Source organism: Schistocerca nitens, chromosome 8 (assembly GCF_023898315.1).
Source record: "Schistocerca nitens isolate TAMUIC-IGC-003100 chromosome 8, iqSchNite1.1, whole genome shotgun sequence".
In the NCBI taxonomy this organism is placed as follows: domain Eukaryota; kingdom Metazoa; phylum Arthropoda; class Insecta; order Orthoptera; family Acrididae; genus Schistocerca; species Schistocerca nitens.
In genome coordinates, this window is record NC_064621.1 from 18,936,622 (window position 1) to 18,957,676 (window position 21,055).

Consider the following 21,055-nt stretch of genomic DNA (forward strand, 5'->3'; position numbering starts at 1 on the left):
ACGCACTTCAGTTGTAGATAGACCTTTGCAAAGTGGGCGAGGGGTCAGTTCTTTTCGAAAATCAGCTTGAGTGAAGCCTACCTTCAGATTCTGTTGGATGAATCATCAAAACAGTTGCTTGTGGTTAATATGCCTTTTGGCCACTGTGAGTATCAACAGCTTATGTTTGGAGTTGCTAGTGCACCTGCCATCTTTCAACATCTTTTAGAACATTTTATGACTGTTGTCCCTCATCGCATTAACTCTCTTGATGATATTGTCATGACAGGTGCTATCATGGAGGGTCACCTATGTAACCTCCGTTCTTTGTTACTATTTTGCAGACCACATACCTTAAATGTAACCCAGCTAAATACAACTTCTCCAAACCTTCCATTGTTTATTTGGGCCATGTAATTCCCCAGCAGGACGTGTGCCACTCGGAAGAATATGTTGCTGCCATTATGGCTATGAGAACTTCAGGCACTCCTTGGCAAAGTGGGGTATTCTCACAAGCTCATTCGCAGAGTGGGTACTATCACCCAGCCCTTGCATCTGTTGCTTTGTGAAAGTGCTCCATTTGTTTGGTCTGCACTCTGTTAGCATGCTTTTGTGCAGCTTAGTCTTCACTAAGTGCCGTGTTTGGTCCTATTTCAACCCGGCAAGCATCCAGTTCTGGCGATAGATGTGTTCCAGTATGTCCTGGTACATCACCATTCAGATGGCTCCAAAAAGCCCATTGCCTTTGTGTCAGAAACACTCAACTCGGCTCAGCAACATTATTCTTTGATGGAGAAAGATACTTTTACTATTGCCTGGGCTTTAAAAAATTCATGTGTGCGAAACTTCATTTAATTTCTAACCACAAGCCCTTACTTTCACTGTTTAGGCCATCAGTGCCTTACCGGACAAAGCCACATATCGTCTACAGTGTTGGGCTCTGTTCTTGTCCTGGTACAATTGTGAGATCCATTATCATCCCATGTCTCAATTATGCGAATGCTGGTTCTTTTTCCCAGCTCACGTGACTCCTTGTTCAAGCAGGAGGAACTACTTTGTTTCCAACTGGACATGGAGGCAATGCACACAGTGGATGGCTTTCTCTTTACCAGTTCTGGTATTGCCTCTGCTTTGGCAGTGGATCCAGTGCTCCAGCATGTCGTATGCACGATACACAAGATGGGTGGCCCAATTTCTGCTGGGCTGGGCAGATCTGCTTCAGAATTTTTATGTGATCAGCCTCTCCTTCTTGAATGTGTTATTCACCTGTCGGTGGAAGGGTTTACTCCCCATGTTGTGGTTCATGCAGCTCAGAGATGGGAGGCTCCTCGCTTATTACATCAGGATGACAGGAGAATCTTTCACACAAAATTGTTGGCACACTGTATGTGTCATCGATCAGGAGGAGGAACGCCTTGTTGTGGCCTGCCCAAGTGTTCGGGTCGGCAAGCAGTGCTACACACTATTTTTTCACCATGGCTGACCCCTATGCAGCCCCTCAAATATTTCCACTCATATGATTCTCTCTATTTATTATATTTTCAGCCACTTTAATTCTATTTAGTTAAATAAACTCTTTTTTTCCTTTAAACCTAATCTTATTAAAAAAAGCAGAAAAAAGAACAATTGAGATAAAAAAATCTAATCTGAAAATGATAACAAATTTATTCTCAACATTTGACCCATCTACTAACATCTTTAGCTTATCGTTAAATTGAACTAGAACATTTCTAGGACTATTATTAATCCCATCAATATTTTGACTTGCGCCATCACGAATTAATATTATCTGAAATAAACTAAACTTAGCCTACATAATGAATTTAAAACATTATTACGACCAAAATCATTTAATGGAACAACATTCATCATTATTTCAATTTTCATTATAATATTATTCAATAATTTCATAGGATTATTCCCTTATATTTTTACTACAACAAGACATTTAGCATTAAGATTCGCAATCACTTTACCTATATGATTAAGATTTATACTATTTGGATGAATCAATCACACTAATCATATTTTTACACACCTTGTTCCTCAAGGAACCCCCTTGCACTAATATCATTTATAGTACTAATTGAAACAATTAGAAATGTTATCCGACCAGGTACACTAGCACTACGACTACCAGCAAATATAATTGCTGGACACCTATTATTAACCTTATTAGGAAATACAGGGCTATCTATAGCAATAAATTTATTTCATTCCTAATTATTGGATAAATACTTCTATTTATTCTAGAATCAGCAGTAGCTTTAATTCATGTTTTCTCAATTTTAAGAACTTTATAATCTAGAGAAGTTACTAAACTTATGTTAACAACTCCCTCAAACCACCCATGCCACTTAGTAGATTACAGACCTTGACCATTAACAGGAGCAATTGGAGCAATAGCTCTTATATCAGGATTAGCAAAATGATTCCACCTATTCAATATTAACCAATTCATAATTGGATTTGGAATTACATTTTTAACTATAAATTAAGGATTACGTACAGGATTTGTATTCATTGGATTATGATGAGGAATAATTTTATTTATTGCATCAGAAGTTTTATTCTTTGTCTCATTCTCCTGAGCTTTCTTTAGCAGAAGACTGGCACCAAAAATTGAATGAGGAATACTATGACCCCAAATAGGAATTCAACCTTTTTATCCTATACAAATTCCATTACTTAATACAGCTGTTCTTTAAGCCTCAGGGGTAACTGTAACATGAGCACATCACAGTCTTATAGAATCTAATCATACTCGAGCACTATGAGGTTTATTCTTCGCAGTACTATTAGGACCATATTTCACAACCCTTCTCATCAAAAGAAAATCTTGAGTAAAAATTATTATCCCCAGATATTGAATAATAAAGTAAATGAAAAGAATAAGAAGCAGAAGAATTAGTCCACATTGATTCTGCTGGTCCTTCTTTAGAAATTTTCGGGTTATTAGTAATTGATGTTTTGTCTTGTTTTTCGTATGTCACTCTGCGGCGGCAGATGCGAAAGTCAAGGCCCTTTTGAAGATATACTCCATAGGAGACATGCCTTGCACCTTGGTTTTGGACAGTGTTCCTCAGTTTGTGGTGCAGTCTTTTGAGGATTTTTGTACACAATGGTATTTGACATTTCCATGTGAAGACAAATGGCGAATTGGAATACCTTGTCCAAACGTTTGAAATGAAGTTGCTCAATTATGTGGAAGATTCCCTGGCTGACTAGGCTCTCTCACATAATTTTTTTTTATGCTCTTACAGAATGATAGCAATTGCGACCAAGAGTCCCACTGAGCTCTTACACCGCTGTCAGCTGGATTCCACCTGTCATCCACAGCCAGCACAGTTGTCATATCTTTATGGTTTGCAATGAAGATCAAGTCAAAGCATGCCACCAGAATCAGCTGTGTTTTAGGATGAGCACAGGGCCCCCTCTTCAAGCTGTGGGCGCACCTCATTCTTCATCATCCCCGGCTGTTCCAAGGGTTGAGCAGGCCAATAGTCAGGGTTTCATCAGCACTGATGGCAGGTTTGCTTCCTGCGGAAGGTGCTAACACCTCCCACTGCACTGAGTTGGTGCTGCCATCAGTGGTGACAGAAGCCAGGTCTCTATCAATAGTGCCTCTCCTTTCCATTCCACCATCATCGCTGTCCATTCTGGTGCCCCTTGTTGTGGGCTCCAAGATCTAAACTCCCCCCTCCCCCCTCCACTGTCGCCAGTCCTGGGGTCTGCGGGTGGTGGCGTGCCTTCCTCCACTCAGTTTTGTCTGTATGCATTATTCTGCACAGATCAGGAACTTCTCATGCCTTTGACGACCATCCCCAGCACCACCATGGATGAGTCTTTGTGCACAGCGCACAGCATCATGGATGGCGACACCTGCTCCCCCACTGTCTCCCTTCCCCCTTCCCCCTCCCCCCCACCAAACACCCCCCCCCCCCCACACACACAAGTAATCTGCTGTTTACTGCACCTACCGCCCACAGTGAACAAAGGCAGGCTACTTTGGCAAATGTACTGCACATCACCGTCAAACAGCGTGCCTGCAAATACCCGAGGCCACCATGAGGGGCAGCCCAGTCAGTGACTGTCATCACCAGTTCCACTGTGCACGTGCAGCACTACATGAACGACACTTTGTATTTTTCTTGATGTCACTCTGTGACCCAATAAATTGTTTCTCTTTTACAGCTGTGTGTTTCTTTGTGTTCCTACATAGAAGATTAAATGGTTGGTGCCATATTTCCATGTTTTTTCCATGTTCAAATGTTCTATTGGTCTACCCTAAATATAGATCAACACAACCATTACACTGGAGTTGGTACATGCCAGATTTTTTAATATCAGTCAGTGTTATCTACCTTCTTTATGATCCTAGCAAACAAAATTGTGAGAAAAACCATATTGTTACATTCACCACTGAACATACATTAAAATAAAGCAAAATACATTCAGTCTTAATATGAATTTTATGACACTCAAAAAAGAAGGTATTAACCTATGTGACCAATATGATGTCGCCTGGCAAAGACAAATAATTTTGACTGTTGGAAATATCAGTTTCAACTCTCTTCTCTTTCATGCATGTAATATATCTTATGTATTTATCTTACACCAGTGTCCGCCCCTGGTAGCTGATGGTCAGCATGACGGAATGTCATACCTAACAACCTGGGTTCGATTCCCAGCTGGGTTGAAGACGTTCAGGGACTGGGTGTGGTGGTGTCCCTATCATCGTCATTTCCTTCCCATCGACGCGCAGGTCACTGAAGTGGCGTCAGCTCGGAAGACTTGCACCAGACAATCAGACTACCCGACGGGAGGCCCTAGCCACACGGCATTTTCCATCCTGCACCAGTACCTTTCCCATTTTTTCCTACAATTGACAAATTCATTTAATAACCTATTCTTGTTTCTCAACTTTCTTTCTGAGTTGCATCTACCATATATTGTGTTACTGTTGAGATACAAGTGAGTGATGTGAAATATGACACTGTCCACACACAAATATCACAGATGGCTCACTTTAACTTACCTGTCTCTTACCGGTGAAAGTTGACTGGTTTCTTGCTGCTTCAGAATGTTTATGCTCATTGCTAGTCTCAGCTTTGTAACAGTATTGAATGCCATAGCAGTAAGTAGCCACTGTGTATCTTGTGTGGATTTGTGTGCAGTGTTCATAGTGATTGATAATATTATTTACAAAAATAAGCAAAATGTCTACACCTGGTCCTTCTAGCAACTTGCTATCAACTTTCATGCCACTCTGAGATGTATTCATCTATTACATTTTCGTTTTTTTCTGAAAGCTAAAAGCTGGCTGCTCTGTGAGAGGGAGGTGGGGTTGACCCAACAGCCAATGCACCATGAGCCGATCACATGCTTTCACACCAAGTATCCTCTGCTCTAGGCCCAAGTTTAAGTGTGCAATCTGTACAGCAGTTGTAGGTGTCAGGTATACAACTAATTTTGTGTTTGTTAAAATTGTTGTTGTTGTTGTTGTGGCCTTTAGTCTGAAGACTGGTTCTTTTTAGCTGTCAGTGCTACTCTATCCTGTACAAGCTTTTTCATCGCTGCACAATTATTGCAACCTATATCAGTTCAACCGCTGTATTTAAGCCTTGGTCTCTGTCTACAATTTGTACACCCGCCTCCCCTCCCACACACACTTCCTTTGATAGTCAAATAGACAATTCCTTGATGCCTGAGGATGTGTCCTATCAAGTGATATACCATCTTTTAGTCAACTTGTGTTATGAATTTCTTTTTGTCCCCAATTTGAATCAATACCTTGTCATTTCTTAATCGATATACCCATCAAATCTTGAACATTTTTCCATAGCACCATATTTCAAAAGATTCTGTTCTCTTCTTGCAGTTAGTTGGCATATAAACTTGTACTGTGGTGGGTATTAGCTTTGTGTCTGTCTTGGCTGCAATAATGTGTTCACTGTGCTTTTCATAGTAGCTTACCCACATTTCTATTTTCTTATTCATGATTGGGCCTACTATTGTATTACCTCTATTTGATTTTGTTTTGATAGCTCTGTATGTACCTGACAAGGAGCCCTCTTCTTCTTGCCACTCCAATTCACTAATTCCCATTATATCTAACTTCAACCTATCCACTTCCCTTTTTAAATTCTCTAACCTACTTACCCAATAAAGGTATCTAACATTTCACACTTCAGCCTGTAGAAAGCCTAATTCGTTTTTTAAATGACTGAATCGAAATTAAGAAAATAGCTTGTTTTTTACAGGTTAAATATCATAATGGATGCTAAAACTTCATGATAGGATGTTTATCACTGTGCTTGCCAGTTACTAAAAGATGAAATTAATATAGAATTGTGTAAATAATTAACAACAGAGTTATGGTTGCCATCAGATAGAATCATGGGGAATGCCACACATATACTTCAGAGTCACACAAGTCCTGCCACAGATTCCTGGAAGGAAAGTATCACATCTTTTTGTTGTTACTATTCATCCAGTAGTGCTTCTCAGGATCTTTTCCTTTCATTTCATCTCTATCTTGTTCTTTGATTGTATATCATATTTTTCTGTAAAATTTCATGTGTTCCATTTGTATCTTACCTTCAGATTTGAAATGATACGCCAGTATTCCTGATTGATTTGGCTTCATTGAGCACACACACACACACACACACACACACACACACACAGAGAGAGAGAGAGAGAGAGAGAGAGAGAGAGAGAGAGAGAATTGTTCTTGATGTGTGAATAAAATGGTTTTATTTAGAGTCCATTTCATTTAAATGATACTTGAATATCTGTTTCCACAATTCTATGTGTAGATGATGTCATAGCTTTGCATAACACAGATTAGATTGTTTCACTTTTGAGCCATAATTTTTCTCAACAACCTCGGCTGCAAATCAGCCCTACACATGTATATGTGTGCCTGACATTAGTATCACTGCTGATGTACAACAAATTACAGTTTAGTTCACTTTTAATTGGTCTAGTTGTATGTACTCTGACCAGAAACGTTTACATTATTTTATCTAATTGCTGCCATACATTTCCCACAAGTAATACAACAATGACTAAGTTTTAGTTATTTGTCCTAATGTTTTGCTCTCTGCACTTGCGTTAAAAGTCTGCAGTCACGTACCAGTATCTTTTACTTTTTTCTTTCAGTAATTAGGTAATGATTTTTTTCCCATTGAGGATGATTCATCGAATTGAGAAGCGAGTGATTTCATGTCAAATCAGGTCAAGAGTAAATGTGTCACATCACTATTTCAAACGTTGCTGAAAAAATATGAAGTTCCACGTGATACCTCTCCAAAACGACAATTTTTTAGTTTTTCTGATGATTTGTTAAAATGTTACAGACCTCTCTAAATGAGAGTATTTGTGGCAATGTTGTAACAAAAAGGAAAATTGAAAAATTGTAATAAAGAAACCATGTTTTTTTTTAAATAAACTGCGAAAATTTGTAAATTTTTTGTGAATTTCAAAATTATGTTTTGAAAATATGCATACTCACAGGATGTTAACTGTCTTGAGAAATGATAAAGTGGAAGAACTGCAAACTGTCAGTTATGACATTAATGCATGAAATGCTTAAACTGTCAAAATAGGTGTACATAAAGATGAAAGAATCTGAAATTTTTTTGTTATTTAGAAATTATTTTCTCCAAAAACCCCATCGTAAATATTCTAAAAATTTCATGGTACGTTACTTGGTCATTGTACTGAGGGAATATACAATAAGAGTGGGCAATCCTTGTTTGTACAAAATGTGAGAAATTTTTTAGGTAGACCTAGCTCTACTCTCAAGTTCAAAAAATCATGGACACTTAAATATTTAAATTGATTGCTGAGTTTAAGTAAATGTCATGCAAAACTAATATTTCTGAGTCAAAATAAGTACTGTACAACATTATAAATGAGTGGGAAAACAATTCATAATTTTGTACGAGAGCATTTTATAACAAAAATGTGATACAGAATATTTATACCAATTTTTCTTTTTATGATATTATTCACAAATTATTGTTATCTTCTGTCATGATTTTACTAGTTCATGACTTTCCATACTTTGCCTACAATGTAACAATCAACACTGCATTGTTGAAAAGAGTTCATTTGTTTTTTTTTCATATGGTTCTCAGTGAACTTTTTTTTTGTAGCCAAGCTGAATTTGCATGTGGACAGGGATGATCCAACAACAGCAGTCCTTGGGAAATGGGAACTACACACTGATTTTTTGATGATGGCCATTTGAAACCATTAACTGTATCATGAGGTGTCATAAAGGAGACGGTTATATCTTGCAGCTCATGAGAGACGCTTATTATCTGTCCCACCCACCACTGATTGTCATACACACAAGAAGTGAAGTAGCTCATTACAAAGTCTTCTAATGTATATTGTGATCTCTGCATTTCACATACAATAACAAGCTGCATTTAGTGGAGAAATGTTCTTGCAATGTATGTGCCACTCCGGTATGCAACCCAGTAGTGACTTGATTGAATTCATACCACAGGCTTTGTAAGAGACCACTCTTCTCTCTCTCTCTCTCTCTCTCTCTCTCTCTTTATTTTTTATTTTTTTAACAGAATTCCCTTAATGTACTTTATTTAGAATTAAGAGTTACATCTTTGTTACTAATTCCAGTAGCATCTCTTATAGCATTAACAGCTTTGTGCTGTAGATTAATTCTTGTTGCAAGATTGCAAGATGTTTACAGAGACCTCTTACCTCATCACATGCACTTGTTCCATGACCTGTTCCTGAAAATATTCATCTCTTTTGTATTAATTCGTGTACTACAGTGTTGACCAAGCTTATAAAGCTGAAAACAGTTTTTAAAATGAGATGCTGTACCATCAGTTACAAACACATGTTTAGGAAATGCACGGCCTCGAGATGTTATGTCATCAATTATCATGCTGACAGTATAGCATGCATGTGCACAGTCATGAATGAGATTATCACTGACAATAGCAGAACAGTGTGATTTCTCAAGGAAGTGAGCAACACATGTGAATATTGAATACTGGAACATGTGACGTGTACTAGTGGAGACTTTGAATTTTACTCTGCAAAGCAACAGACCAGTTCTCAGCAAAGTGGAAATGAGGAACTAACGTGTCAGTATTCTGGGATGTGGCTGATTTTGCTTCTGCTGTGGCCTGTCTCTGAATCCTCTGGATGTGATGGTGAGCTATTCCTTTCATGACCCAGTGACTAACCTCTGTAACAAACTTCTCTGGCTCTGCTGTCTTCTTCACCCTCTCTCCCCCTCCCATAATGCATAGGTTACATCATTGTCAATATCCTAAAGGTGTAATGCTTCAACAGTCATCATTTCAGCACCAGGACACATTGCACACTTCTGCAGCCAGCATTTATCTTGCGGCTCATGACATACACACAAACGCATCAGGTCCATCTCTCTGTACTTCTTTCTTGTGACGCTGCTTATGGCAAAACAAACAAGTTGGAAGTTAGTGCAGTAAATACACGTGCATGCTTCCTTCACTGGCTGGCATTTTACCCATTTTGGTTGTGCCCAGAATAGGAATCTGGGCATGCCCAAATACCTTTTTCGTTCTTTATTTTATGAGCTTTTAAAATCAAATAATGTGAGGTGGTGGGCATGTATTTCTGTATCTGCTGGTTAAGATAACTACCTGGTGTCAGTGTCAGTAACTGTACCTTCTCAGTATAGGTGGCTGCTGGGATATCAATATTTAGCTTTTGAAACCACACATCACATTTTGTGTACATATCATTATCTTCAGGTTCTGCACCAGGTGCATCTGCAGTATGCACTTCACAAAGTTTTGAAGGTGTTGCTTGTGTAAAACTTATTTCAATTTCTTCCACTTTTCTTTTTACATACTGTTATTGTAGTAGCCACCAGAAAGATCGCGGGAGGCGCACATTGGCACGGCGCGTCACGGGCGGTAGTTGCCGCAAGTAGAGTCCCGTCCACCAGAGGGCACGCGAGAATTCGGACGCGACCTCTGCCGGCGGAACAACAAGAACAACAACAACTCCAGCAGCACGGGCCGTGCCCAGTCAGTCAACATCGGGCATGCCTAGGACACAGTCCCGGTCTACGCTAAGTGAAGTGCGACGTAAACGTGAACAGTGTTACTACACAATTGGCGACGAGTAGGGTCGTTCTTTCGCGTGTTGCGTCGTCGTTCCGGTTTCACAGTTTCTCCACGGCATGGAGGATTTGGTGCGAGTTTTGGTTGCGCAGCAGACGGAACTCATGGCCACCATGAAACAAGTGCTTCCGGCGTTGCTCTCCACGCCGTCTGCTCCGGCGCAGTTCCCTCCTCCCTTTCCCCCGTATGACGAGACGGCGGAGGATTGGGACACATATGAACATCGCCTTCGGCAGCATTTCCAGGCGTTTCATGTTGCCGATGCGGAGGTATGTCGTGCTCTCTTCTTGTCTTGGATATCTCCCTCGCTGTATCAAGTTTTGCGGCAGCTAGCGCCGTTGCAGGAACCCTCGTCCTTGACTTTTGACGCATTGTGTTCGTTGCTGTCTTCCTATTATCGCCGCCGCACGCATGTTGTGGCGGCTAGGGTCGGTTCTATCAATGCAAGAAACGGCCCCATCAGTCTTACCGGGCGTGGGCCGCTACCCTGCACGGTCTTAGTCGCAAGTGTCATTTTGTCACGGAGCAGTCGCGAGAGTCGTATGCCCACGTTATGGTGCGCGACGTCATTGTTCGTTTGGCCCCTGATAGGGAGGTCCGGCAACGGGCCCTGCAGTTAGAAGACCCTTCCCTCGAGGAAGTTCTGTCCATTGCTCAATCGTATGAAGTCTCTCACGCGGCAGGTCAACAGCTGGAAGCGTGGTGCGACGTCGCGGAGGTTCAGGGTGGCGCGGCCGCGTCCACTGTGTCCGGGGTGGACGACGTGCGAGCGGTGCAATCCGGCCGTTACGGCCGCTCCCGCACGGCGCGTAAGCAGAATTCCGGCCGCCGGCCCCTGTTGCCGTCCTGTGCGTCGTGCTATATACATCACGATCGGTCAGAGTGCCCCCAGCGTTGGGCCATTTGTCGCAAATGTAATAAAAAAGGTCACATTGCTAAAGTTTGCCGCTCAGCCTCAAAGGCATTGAAGGAAGCAAGTACAGAGGACATGGACGTTGACATTCAGGAAGTTTCATCGGGCCAGGCTCCCGACGCATCGGCCCACAAACTCTTTATTGAGGTGTCGGTTCGGTCGCGCCGGTTACAACTGCAAGTAGATACGGGGGCGGCAGTTTCGTTGTTGAATGCACAAACTTATTCCGACCTTGGATCGCCCCCGTTGGCGCCAGTTTACCGGCGTCTACGCGGTTATGGTAAACAGTTCATTCCCCTACTGGGTCAATTCACTGCCGACGTGACTTACAAATCAGTCACTCGGCCTATTACTTTTATTGTTGTCAGTGATGCGAGCTCCCCTAACCTTTTTGGCCTGGATGCCTTTCAGGCTTTCGGTTTTTCTATTGCTGACACCATACAGTTGGTCTCCGAAGACGTTCCCTATCACTCATTGGAATATTTGATCTCAGACTTTCCAGATATTTTTGAGGAGGGCCTGGGGCGTGTTTCCGAATTTGAAGCTCACTTAACGTTGAAGGCGTCGGCTCGCCCGCGTTTTCTACGCGCGAGACAGATCCCCTTGGCTCTCCGCCCTCAGGTAAAGGAAGAGCTAGACCGGCTGACAGCCCTAGGGGTCGTTCTTCCCGTTTCTTCCAGTGAGTGGGCTTCGCCCTTCGTTATTGTCAATAAGCCCTCAGGAAACTTACGTCTTTGTGGCGATTTCAAGGCCACCATTAATTCCCAATTGGTGGTGGACACCTATCCTTTGCCTCGTGCTGATGAATTGTTCTCCGCCGTGGCGGGTGGCCAATATTTTTCGAAAATCGATCTGTCGGAGGCTTATCATCAGATACCTCTTGATGAGGACTCCAAACGGCTGGCTGTCGTCAACACCCCGTTTGGCCTTTACCAATACCAGCGGTTGGCTTTTGGAATATCCAGTGCCCCGGCGATATTCCAGCGTTATCTTGAGCATGTCACGTCGACAATCCCTCATTGTATTAATTACCTGGATGACATAATTGTCACAGGCCGCAGCACGAAGGAACACTTGCACAACCTTCGCACCCTCTTTCTCAAATTCAGGTCTGTGGGCTTCCGTTGCAACCTGCGTCAGTCAACCTTCTTCCAACCGTCCATTGAGTATGTGGGCTACACCATATCTCGGCATGGCATACAGCCACTAGGAAGTTTGGTCCAAGGTATCGTCAACCTTCCTCGGCCCACTTCGCTGAAAGAGTTACAGGCTTTTTTAGGCAAGATAGCCTATTACCACCGGTTCATTCCCAGGGCTTCCACTATGGCCCACCCCCTGTACTGCCTTCTGCACAAGGGTGTTCCTTTTGATTGGTCGCCTGCATGCGAGCGAGCGTTCACCTCGTTGAAGGGCCTCCTCACTTCAGCCCCTTGTTTGGCTACTTTTGATCCCCGTAAGCCGTTGGTCCTGGCTACAGATGCTTCGCAGTATGGGGTGGGGGCTGTCCTGGCCCATCGCAACGCAGACGGTTCCGAGCAACCACTGGCGTTTGCGTCTAAAACGCTTAGTCCCGCGCAGGCCCATTACTCCCAGGTGGAAAAAGAGGCTTTGGCCATTGTCTACGCTGTTACCACGTTTCACCCTTTCTTGTACGGCACGAAGTTTCAGTTAATCACTGACCATAAGCCGTTAATATCGTTATTTGGCCCCACCTCTCAGATTCCGGATAGGGCGGCCCACAGACTACAGCACTGGGCCTTGTTCCTCTCTAAGTACCATTATGACATTCATTTTCGCCCTACCGGACAGCATGCCAACGCCGACGCTCTTTCCCGTCTTCCGGTGGGCCCGGATCCTACGTTCGATCGAGAGGAGATTATGTGTTTTCATTTGGATGTGGCATCCCGCCAAGCAGTTGATGGCTTTCCGATCACTAGTTCTCGAGTCGCCAGGGAAACGGCGGCTGACCCGGTTCTCCGGCAAGTAGTTCGCCTCATTCAGCAGGGGTGGTCCTCCAGCCCTTCAGGCCGGGCCTCGGACCCTCTTCGTAATTATTTTCTTCTACGAGACCGCCTCTCGGTCTTGGAAGGAGTTCTCCTTCTGGCTACCGATGATACAGCTCCTCGCGTGGTTGTTCCTGCAGGTTTACGAAGGGAGGTCCTCACGTTATTACATGCGGGGCACTGGGGTGTTTCCCGTACTAAAACCTTGGCTCGCAGACATGTGTACTGGCCCGGTATTGACAGAGAAATTGAGCACTTGGTGGCCGCCTGTTCCCAGTGTGCGAGCCAACAAGCATCTCCCAGGGCAGCGTTCTCTTCATGGCCGCCGGCAACACAAGCATGGGAACGTGTTCACATCGATTTTGCGGGCCCGTTTCTCAATGGCTTTTGGCTCATTGTCATTGATGCTTATTCCCGATTCCCATATGTGGTTCGCTGCTCCTCAACCACTTCAGAAGTTGCAATCCAGGCACTAGCAAAAATCTTTTCTGTGGAAGGTCTGCCCATCACCCTGGTCTCAGACAATGGACCGCAGTTTATTTCGCAGACCTTCCAGGATTTTTGTAGGCGCTTCGGTATTCGGCACGTTTGCTCTCCCCCCTTCCATCCACAATCGAATGGGGAAGCCGAGCGCATGGTGCGCACATTTAAGATGCAGATGAAAAAGTATGTGCACGAATTTCCTGCAGAGGAAGCCTTGACGTTTTTCTTGACGGCTTACCGGACCACACCAATGGGCGACCGCAGCCCCGCAGAGCTCCTCCATGGGCGTCAACCTAGGACTCTGCTGCACCTCCTCCGGCCTGGTCCTCGCCAGTCTTCACAAAACGAAGTACCTGGCTTTCCACTGGGTATGTCGGTCTGGGCCCGTGGGTTTGGTCGCAATCCCCGTTGGATACCGGCGGTGGTCCTGCGCCGAAATGGCCGCCGGCTCTATACCTTGCAGGCGGGGGATCGGGTGGTACGTCGTCACCAAAATCAGCTACGTCCACGTTCGGGCACCTCTCGGACACCGGCTTCCCCATTGCCGGCACCTGTATTGGTTTCACAGGGGACGTTACCTCCTCTCCCCGCTGTGACTCTGCCGCACTGCGATGGTTCTCCGCCTTGGCAGCCTCCAGTAGCTCCAGCACCGGCATCGCCATCATTCGAGATGCCCCAGCGAGAGCCGGCCCCCCACGCAGGTTCGGTTTCTCAGGGGGCTAGTTCACCTGTGGTTGTCCCTTCCCCTTCATCCCCACCACTGGGTCTTGCCCCTCCCGAGGTGGAACGGGATCCGGAGTTCGACAGCTTGTCACCCGTTCTGTCCCGAGCTCCGGTTGTGGGACGACGGGGGCCTCTTCGTGTGGGTCACTTCCAGCCGTATTCGAAGGTTCCAGCTCGAGGGTTGGCAGATCCCCTCGACTCCGGCCATCCAATGGATGTGGAGGTCATTGCTCCTGCCCGACGCTCCACCTTCCGACGCAGTGGATCACAGTGGCTTCACCCCCCGAAGGAGGAGGAGTGTAGTAGCCACCAGAAAGATCGCGGGAGGCGCACATTGGCACGGCGCGTCACGGGCAGTAGTTGCCGCAGTTATCTTCTTGTGCTTCTTAGCTTCCCTGGACATTTAAGGGGGGACATAGCAGAAGTGCTAACATTCAATGCATCAACAACTTCACACCCAGGAATATAAATATCTGCTCTGTCTTCTTCAGTTTCACATTCAGGTGATGGTGATCATTCAGATGGGGTGTCGCTAAATTTCTTCTTGTAGTGATTGTAACAATTCCTGCACAACAGATGTGATACTAACACCATTACTTGAGGACCAATATATTTCTGCAATACCTCTGCCAGATTTCCAACAACTGTGAAGTGTTTTCACTTTTCTTAAGCACCTTCTTTTGTCTACTTTTCATAGTACACACCCTTCACTCTTTCACTGCTGTATTTCCTGGCTGATATTGTATCTAACAGAAAGTTCAAACCAAACACAAAACTTGATGCAGAATGGTTTATGTGCAAGTTCTCATTCATTTGTGATTAACAGAAGAATGCTGGAAACAGTGGTGCCAATATGCATATTTTACTCTAGAAATTCAGTGACGTGAAGTATGCAGAATGTTGAAAAATTTTTTACACAGAAAAATATTTCCCACATTATTAGTAATAAATATTTACATAATACAGGTATCTGGTGTAGAGAAGATACTATTTATAATTACTACAGTAGTGTCTGGTAATATGACAAGGTAGCATTCTGTGGCTTTCCAAATTAGGAAAACAGTGGAAAAATTAACTTAAATTTCGTATTTTCATCTTAAATTTGTAAGTTAAAGGAATCCCATAAGAGTGCATGTGTCAAATAAATTTCAACACACTATGAGGGAGCTTTAATGCAAAACATGTGCCAGGTCTCCAGTACTTTTGGTTTACTAGGTATATTTTTTTATTGTCAACTGTTTTAAGAGTTCTTTACAAAATATGCATTTTTCAAAGGACTGTACCATTTACAAAAATTAAGATAAACGAAAATACTTTATTTCTTAACACTTATGATATAGAGGTCTAATATATATTTTTTCCAGAAAAATTCATGACCACGGGTTGACATCACCTGTATGATTTGACATGAAACCACCCATGTGCTAATTGCTACTGCCTTTGCTACAATTTGATGCAGTTATATTCTATGCCTTTGAAGATCTATTTATTTCAATTATTAGTATTTTGTTTTAGGTTACTCAGAGGAGGTGAACGACATGGGCACAAGAGTGAAGAAATTGCAAGCTGAGAACTTCAAACTAAAGAATCACATTTGCCTGACACTGAAAAACTATGACAATCATATAATGCATATTACAGGTAATGCTTATACAGAACTGAAACATTTTAATGAAAATTATGGTGTGTTCCTCACAGTTTTGCTAAATCTTACCTGTCCACATACTGAAGCTAAGGTGTCAGGCTTTCAAACATCTTTGGATGACTTACGGCAGGATATTCTGAATGGTCACATTTCTGATGATGAGCTTCATGACAGAATTGGTAATTTATTACGGAATCGCTGCAAGGAAGATGAAGTTATTGACTACATGAACTCTCCAGAGAAAGCACTTCAAAGTGAGGGAGGAACTATTACTACACAAGGAAAGGGACAGACTGCCACAGCCTCGCAAACGACAGAAACTGTCTCAGTCAAAGGATGTTCTTCACAAAGTAATGCATACACTGAAAGTGTAAAAGTAAAAACACAAGAGGAAAGCACTTCTAAGAAGAAAATACATGAACACATGACAAGGACAAGTATTCCAGAAAGTGCACAAGTGAGGGTGGGAGGCCAAGCAGAAACAAGAAAAAGTGCATTGTCAGAGGAGCTGATTGGTTCACTAGCTAAGTCACCATCTAAAATTTCTATATCTACATCTACACACATTTCTGAAAGATGCCAAGCTGCCACTGATTCCAAGGACTCACCTGTTAGTACAGAAGATCCAAACAAAAGTATGTTAAAACATATTGTGAAAGATGTTGTCCAGGAAATCATTGAATCTGTACTTGCATTGCATCACGATGACATAAGGGATATAAGAAACGAAGCAAAGAAATTGATGCAAAGCTTTCCAATTTTTAAGTCAGCACTATTACTAAACATGGAAGCTACCACAAAACTTAAATCACATCTGCAGTATATCAAAGACATGCTTTATTCAGTCCTGGAAAACAGTCCTCATATGACCGACAAAAGCAAAATTGATGAAATTTTTAGCAGTGTTAACCTCCATGCACTGCACTTAGAAAAAGCTATGGATTCCCTGCAGGTAATTGAAGTTTTAAATCCAAAAGGAAGTGCTGTGTTAAATGTTGAGAGAAGTAATGTTTGCACTGTTTCTGATTTCATTAATGAGGTTTTTATTAATTATCACCACAATACACACCCCATGGAGCACTATAGAAAACATCCTAACAGCCCTCATGAGGAAAACAATATGTATAGTGCAACTGAAACACCATCACATAAAAAAGTCGTAGATGATCCTACTGTGGAAGTTTTATCACAGAAGAGTGCTATAGAAAGACATGGAAAGATTTCTAATTTCGAAAATTTGCCGAAGATAGAAACTGATGATAAATTTGTTACTCAGCACCACCTCCATTCAAAACTAAGTAAATATGACAAAAGACTGACACGTGAAATCAAAAAAGAGAAAAAGAAGAAGAAACAAGATCATGATAAGAAAAAGTACAAAAAATCTAAGCAAAAGTCTGCTGAAACCAGAAGAAACAATGGAAAGGATGAATGGAAACATAAGGATTTAAAAAAAATGAAGGAAAAGTATCATGACCAAGGAAGAAATTTAAAGAAGCAATATCATTATAAAGAAGAAAAACATTTTAAAAGCAAACTGTATGACACAAGAAAGAAAAATACTCATAATATATACAAATTGAATAAAGATGAAGACTACAGGCATAGCAACATGTCTGGGGATTGGGTGATTGACATGAATAGAGCACGAGCAGAATCTAGAGAGAATGAACACAAAAGTGATTGGCTCTTTGAAAGAGCATATGCAAGGAAAGCTAAAAGAAATGGGAAGTGGGATATGAATAACTGGAATAACTGGTATTTTCAAAGAGCTGAAGGTAGAAAGTCATGTCGTCAGAAATCTGGCAGTGAATACAGCAAAATTCCAGATCCTCCACCAAATGAGTCTGAAAAAGAATACCATGACAACAATAGCAAACAGCATCAAAAACAAAGGAAGTATTTTAAACCAAAGAGATGGATATCCAAAGCCTATATGACTGTTTCAAAATTCAGATTTTAAATATTTTTTGTAGCAGTAACACACTGTTAACATATATATTGACATGTTAATGATGGTTAACATAGTCTGATTTTTATATTGTCTTACATGACATGAATGGCTGTGTTAGTATGTAACAGGCACCATGCAACCTTTATGACTGTTTTCACATACCTGAATGTAACATGTTTATACTTCTGTGATATAGCACAAACAGTATTGTTTCAAATACATTTTACTTTTTTGCTTTGTATTACTTCACTAATATAATTTCTGTTATTGATATGTAAATATTGTACATGTTAAAAATAAATCTTTGATTAAATCCCCTGTGTAGAACACTTAATCAGATCCAGAATCTTAATTGTCATTGACATTTCCTGTCTCGTCTATAAAAGATCAACTTTAGTTCATATGTTTTCAGAAAGTGATTTTCACTCTGTAGTGGAGTGTGCGCTGGTATGAAACTTCCTGGCAAATCCAAACTGTGTGCTGGAGTGAGACTCAAACTCTGGATCTTTGCCTTTCATGGGCAAGTGCTCTACCAGCTGAGCTACCCCAAGACTCGTCCTCACAGCGGAAGTAAAGCTGTAAGGACTAGTCACAAATCATGCTTTGGTAGCTCAGTTGGTAGAGCACATTCTCCTGAATTCACATCTCTGTCCAACACACAGCTCTGATCTTCCAGGAAGTTTCATTTAGTTCATATATGTTACTTCCTCAGCACCAGATCTCATCTTGTGCAATCAGCTGAGCTCTCCTTGTGCTGCCTCCTGAGATGGAAAGAGACTTAGAGTAATAAGTGTGACAAAAGCCAAAGTTGAAATTCTTCCCTTGATCTGTTTTCTTTCTGTACCTTGTAATTTCATTTCACTGAAGTAATAATGAGAGTGGTGTTATGGATGTTGTTGCTTTGTGGATAATTTTTACTGACCATTCACAGATGTGCAAACCCACTGAAAGAGACTTGGCATAGTGCTGTACATCTGGTGTGAATGTCAAACAGCACCACTCTGTGCAACAGTGAACAAGATCTGTGCAGTGTCAATACATCAAAGGCAATGGTTCACTCGTATGCACTGTGTTTGGATGTCATTTATTGTTACCCAATTTTATTGACAAGTACACACTGGAATATTGTTGTGCACTTACCAACACTGCTCCATTCTCTACTGGTCTGTGCCATTTTGTGATGCTCTAATGTATTTGTATGCTGTCTGGCTCGTCCGGTGTGAACGTATCTTCAGTATGCAGTCACTGCAGCACGTACCACAACTCAGTTGTATTACATTTACCCAAGTTAGCAGCAGATCTGTTTGGATGAAGTCTTGCTTTCCTTGTATACAATGGCTATGTTTATACACGCTGTACATTCTGTTCCTCATTTACTAACTTTCAGCAGTTGCATCTTCTGAGGTCACTGTGTACAGTATATACATAAGACTTAGGAAGAGTTTGTTCCAAAAACTCTTTCCTTACTTTTCAGAAATAGTTGGCTTAACCATTAGACTATCCAAGCACACCTCGTGAACTGACTTAAATTCTTTTAATTTATGAATTTTAATGGTCAGAAATTCTTCTGTTACAGTCACTGCCGTAAGTATTGAGATTCATGGATTACAGGGTGTCCCACTTAAGCATTTCAATGCAGATATCTCTGGAGCCACAATAGATCCTGAAAACTGATTTTTAGTTGTATGAATGTAAGGAGGGGCTCATGTATGTAAATACTATGAGATATTCTAAAATGTAAACAAATATTATTTTCAACACAGACTTATGCTTTTTAAATGGATGTTGTTGTTGTTGTGGTCTTCAGTCCTGAGACTTGTTTGATACAGCTCTCCATGCTACTCTATCCTGTGCAAGCTTCTTCATCTCCCAGTACCTACTGCAGCCTACATCCTCCTGAATTTGCTTAGTGTACTCATCTCTTGGTCTCCCTCTACGATTTTTACCCTCCACGCTGCCCTCCAATACTAAATTGGTGATCCCTTGATGCCTCAGAACATGTCCTACCAACCGATCCCTTCTTCTAGTCAAGTTGTGCCACAAACTCCTCTTCTCCCCAATTCTATTTAATATCTCCTCATTAGTTACGTGATCTACCCATCTAATCTTCAGCATTCTTCTGTAGCACCACATTTCGAAAGCTTCTATTCTCTTCTTGTTGTTGTTGTTGTTGTTGTGGTCTTCAGTCCTGAGACTGGTTTGATGCAGCTCTCCATGCTACTCTATCCTGAGCAAGCTTCTTCATCTCCCAGTACCTACTGCAACCTACATCCTTCTGAATCTGCTTAGTGTATTGATCTCTTGGTCTCCCTCTACGATTTTTACCCTCCACGCTGCCCTCCAATGCTAAATTTGTGATCCCTTGATGCCTCAAAACATGTCCTACCAACCGATCCCTTCTTCTAGTCAAGTTGTGCCACAAACTTCTCTTCTCCCCAATCCTATTCAATACCTCCTCATTAGTTACGTGATCTACCCACCTTATCTTCAGCAGTCTTCTGTAGCACCACATTTCGAAAGCTTCTATTCTCTTCTTGTCCAAACTGGTTATCGTCCATGTTTCACTTCCATACATGGCTACACTCCATACAAATACTTTCAGAAACGACTTCCTGACACTTAAATCTATACTCGATGTTAACAAATTTCTCTTCTTCAGAAACGCTTTCCTTGCCATTGCCAGGCTACATTTTATATCATCTCTACTTCGACCGTCATCAGTTATTTTACTCCCTAAATAGCAAAACTCCTTTACTACTTTCAGTGTCTCATTTCCTAATCTAATCCCCTCAGCATCACCCGATTTAATTTGACTACATTCCATTATCCTCGTTTTGCTTTTGTTGATGTTCATCTTATATCCTCCTTTCAAGACACTGCCCATTCCGTTCAACTGCTCTTCCAAGTCCTTTGCTGTCTCTGACAGAATTACAATGTCATCGGCGAACCTCAAAGTTTTTACTTCTTCTCCATGAATTTTAATACCTACTCCGAATTTTTCTTTTGTTTCCTTTACTGCTTGCTCAATATACAGATTGAATAACATCGGGGAGAGGCTACAACCCTGTCTCACTCCCTTCCCAACCACTGCTTCCCTTTCATGCCCCTCGACTCTTATAACTGCCATCTGGTTTCTGTACAAATTGTAAATAGCCTTTCGCTCCCTGTATTTTACCCCTGCCACCTTCAGAATTT

General features: G+C 42.0%; 1 protein-coding gene across 2 annotated transcripts in view; it reads left to right on the forward strand.

The window, feature by feature from the left end:
* LOC126198893 (uncharacterized) overlaps positions 1-18,134 on the forward strand; it is a 48,348-nt gene extending 30,214 nt beyond the window's left edge. The window contains exon 3 of one of the 2 annotated variants that reach the window (XM_049935509.1): positions 15,777-18,132. In XM_049935509.1, coding sequence (XP_049791466.1) covers positions 15,777-17,869 — 2,093 coding nt within the window. In that variant the 3' untranslated portion in view covers positions 17,870-18,132. Of the gene's footprint in view, positions 1-15,776 lie in introns of both variants that reach the window. The other variant, XM_049935511.1, reaches the window with a different exon arrangement.
* Positions 18,135-21,055: the final 2,921 nt, after the last annotated feature.